General features: G+C 46.7%; 1 protein-coding gene across 1 annotated transcript in view; it reads left to right on the top strand.

Annotated features, from left to right (window-relative positions):
- The window catches only part of LOC134099054 (acetyl-CoA carboxylase-like), a 72,815-nt gene extending 69,404 nt beyond the window's left edge, over positions 1 to 3,411 (top strand). Inside the window, exons 50-51 of the mRNA XM_062551744.1 lie at positions 768 to 910; positions 1,865 to 3,411. Coding sequence (XP_062407728.1) covers positions 768 to 910; positions 1,865 to 1,994 — 273 coding nt within the window. The 3' untranslated portion in view covers positions 1,995 to 3,411. The remainder of the gene's footprint in view (positions 1 to 767; positions 911 to 1,864) is intronic.
- The last annotated feature ends 659 nt before the right edge of the window (positions 3,412 to 4,070 follow it).

The raw sequence follows: 4,070 nt of genomic DNA on the forward strand, positions 1-4,070 counted from the left end.
TCCTTGACTCTCTCTCTCCCTCTCTTTCTCTCTCCCTCTCTTTCTCTCTCTCTGAGGAGGAGGAGTGGAGAGTGGCTGCATACTAAGGAAGTTTGAGATCCTAAAAGAGGGGGGCGGGGAGAGGGAGAGGGAGCTGGAGTGGGCCACTCATGCGTTCACTCCTTCACAGCTTGTTCTTCCCTCAATGCCAGTCATCAATCATGGCCAGATTAATGATGGACATGCTGCAGGACCAGCAGCCCTCACTGCGAGCTGTGTGTGTGTGTGTGTGTGTGTGTGTGACAGAGAGAGTGTGTGTGTGTGTGTGTGTGTGTGTATGCGCGCGCGTGTGTGCCTGTTTGAGTTGGAGGTGGGGGTGCTAGATGTGTGTGTGTGTGTGTGTGTGTGTGTTTGAGTGGGAAGTGTGTGTCTGTCACAGCCTGTGTGTGTGTGGGTGCATGCCCATGTGTGTGGAGGCTGTGGAGTGTGTCTAAATCGCAGGGCAGGGAGTGTGTTCAGGCTTGTCCTCTGTGGCGCTCTGGATCAGCATGGATGTACCTCTGACAGGCAAACAAATATTATGGAGAGTTCTTTAAGGCATGCCCAGTGTAAATTGTGTGTGTGTGTGTGTGTGTGTGTGTGTGTGTGTGTCCATGTGAAGTTATGTGCATGCATGTGCATGTGTATGTGCAGCAAGCAGAAAGATTGCTAGAATTATATATTTGTAAGTGTATTGTAACAGTTGTATTTTCTGTGTGTGTGTGTGTGTGTGTGTGTGTGTGTGTCAGGCCTACCTGTGGGACAGTAATAAGGACGTGGTGGAGTGGTTTGAGAAGCAGCAGGCAGCTGCGGAGGAGGAGGGCGGCAAATCGGTCATCGAGGAGAACATCAAGTACATCCGGCGGGACGGCCTCCTCAAGCAGATACACAGGTCAGCAGCCTCTCTCTCTCACACACACACACATGTGCACACACACCACAGACACACACACAAACATGTGCACACACCACAAACACACATAGCAATCAATTATCTTCTTTTATGGTAGCAAGTCCCTTGATTTGTTATGGTATTTTTCTCTGATCCGCTTCCGTCACTAGACAGTCACATTTGCATAGTTTATTAAAGGCATCTGTTTACCATCATATTTTGCATATATTGTATGCCACATAAGATTTCAGATACGTATTAAGATACTAAGTAACATACATTGCCTACGTACTGTATTATCAATGCTTTATGTATATTTTTAAATCGGACCCTCTATTCCCTAATGTTTGTTACTTTGTTATATTGCCATTGGATGGCAACAAAAAGCATGTTGGTGCAGTGCGTGGCATATTGCGCGTCCATGCCATTAGAAGAGCAGCAGGGTGGTGCTATCATGCCAGGGCCCCTGGTGACTCCTGCCCCTGAGACTGGGGGAAGTTGGGTTGTATTGAAATAGATGGGAGGCGACACATCAAATGCAGAAGTGCAATTAATTACACCTTCACACCTAGCACTGGTTTGTGCTGCCTGCCGTTCATTACTCGCCTCCGTCTCAAGCTCTCGTAAATAATATTTACATGCCAGAGATGGCAAACATTGCCATCTCTGGCATGTTTGCCATCTCGTTGTAATGCGGCTATTGTTTATGGAACGTATTGCACTGTATTGTAAACTCAATGTATTTTTATGTTTTAATTTTTAAATATTTTTTTTTCATCCCTTTCTGCGCCTGGTTCTCTCCTCTTCAAATCTATCCCACTCACACTCCATCTCTGTTGTTGTTGGTGTTTTGAGCTCCTCTGTGTATGTATGTATGTATGTTGTATATGCATATGTATGTTTGTTGTGTCTCTGTCTCTATACATATGTGTGTGTGTGTTGTGTCTCTGTTAGTCTGGTGGAGGGGAACCCGGAGGTGGCCGTGGACTCCATCGTGCACCTGGCCCAGCACATGTCCGCCTCCCAGAGGGCCGAGGTGCTGCGCCTCCTCTCCACCGTCGACGCTCCCGCCGCCACCTCGTAGTGTCCGGTCGCCCCCGGAGCGCCCAGCCCACCCGGAGCGCAGCGCATTGCACACCAGAATCAACTGGACCCCACTAAGACCACTGGACCGCTAGCTCACCCATCAGCAGGCTGTCTTCTGGCGTGACCAACCATACCTGAGATGTGCTGCTAACAAAGACCAACACAATCACGCACTAACACAGATAGCCATCTCAGGAACGCCAAAGGACTCTGGAAAAAAAAACTCCCAAGTGCAATTATTAATGCAGTACGAAAATGCCAAAGATCATTACTCGTAAAAGGAAGGGTTTAGAAAAGATTGTAATTGAAAGAAACATATTTTCCCGTCATGTTTAAATGGAAGCACCTTGAAGAAAACAAAATCCTTGACCAATGATGTTACCCGAGCCACATGGAGGCATGTTACAATCTCACTCTTTGTCAGCTTTGGAAAGTTCTAGATGCGTTTCTCAGAACTTTAAACGGAGAGGATGAAGAGGATCGCCTTTCATTTTGCTTCCCCCCCACCCCTCTCTCTCTGTTATTGACACTCAGTAGCAATCTGGACATCAGTAAGTGCAGTGTATTGATTGAGGTTGAGGTGTGTGTGTGTACGTGTGCGTGCGTGTATGTGTGTGTGTGTGTGTGGATTGGGAGATTAAAACGCCCTCAGAAGGAGCGCTTAATTGATGATCAAACGGGGCAGGTGTAAATAGCTGTTGTGTGCGTCTGGCTGTAGGAACAGGGGTGTGAGGTATGAGGTGTGTGTGTGTGGGGGGGGGGTTCAAAGCCCTGTAGAGGGACTCGAGAGGCCCCCCCATTCAGCACCGACCCCTTTCATACTGACCCCGGGGTCAGCCACGGACACACACACACACAAACACACACACAAGCCGTGTCACACATGAAAGCACAAAGACACACAAGAACACACTTCTCTGCAAGGACAATGAGCTGTGAAACCCAAAGCACACTCACACACACACACACACACACACACACACAGACACACAGACACAGACACAGACACACACACACACACACACACACACACACACACACACACACACACACACACACACACACACACACACACACACACACACACACACACACACACACACACACACACACACACATACTCACTCACTCTTTCTCTCAGGCGAAATGGGCAGAGTTAATTGCAGTTGTCAACCAATATCTCTCTTAATATTTGCACCCAGAACACTACTTACTGAGGGACCTCCCATGAACAAGGTTCCGTATGACGGCAGTGTGCTCTAATGCTGTATCTCTGTTCAACTCTGTGTTGTTGTCCTATAAGCTATAATATTTTTGTCCTGTGACGTGTTTTATTCGATAAAAGAGGTCTGAATTCTCTCTGTGACCTGTATGGTCTTGTATTTAATTCTAATAAAGGAATCTTGAATGTGAAATTGCAGAAGGCATTGTGCTGTGTGAATATTAAAAAGTATCATACTCGCTCTAATTCTTATCTCTGTGAAATTGACTTTGGCGCCTTCATTTCCATCTGCGCCTTTCCTTTTAACCCAGAAAATTATGCAGATGAAGTTAATTTCTCTAGAAAACCAAAGGCGTTGAGACTGACCACAGAGCAAACTTCAAAACTTTTTAGAGGAGAATGAAGTATACATGCCAAAACATGCTCAATAACCTCCTGTGTACTAGCAATAGTCGTAGTAGAACGGACTTAAGGCTGGCCAGGCCAACCAACCTGGTTCCTTTTCTATTTATCTTTTTACATTTTGTTTTGTCGGCAGGAGGTGCCTCGGGGCATACCATCTAAACACTTCCCTGTAGAGTCCTTCTCCAACAACACTTCTCTCAGGATATTCCATTCTGCTATGACAAACACTTTTGTGTGTGTGTGTGTGTGTGTGTGTGTGTGTGTGTGTGTGTGTGTGTGTGTGTGTGTGTGTGTGTGTGTGTGTGTGTGTGTGTGTGTGTGTGTGTGTGTGTGTGTGTGTGTGTGTGTGTGTGTGTGTGTGTGTGTGTGTGTGTGTGTGTGCATGCGCATGCGCATGCGCACCATTTTAGATGATTGTAACAGTGTTACAGAGCATTTGTGCAAGGA

This window comes from Sardina pilchardus, chromosome 13 (assembly GCF_963854185.1).
Source record: "Sardina pilchardus chromosome 13, fSarPil1.1, whole genome shotgun sequence".
NCBI lineage: Eukaryota > Metazoa > Chordata > Actinopteri > Clupeiformes > Clupeidae > Sardina > Sardina pilchardus.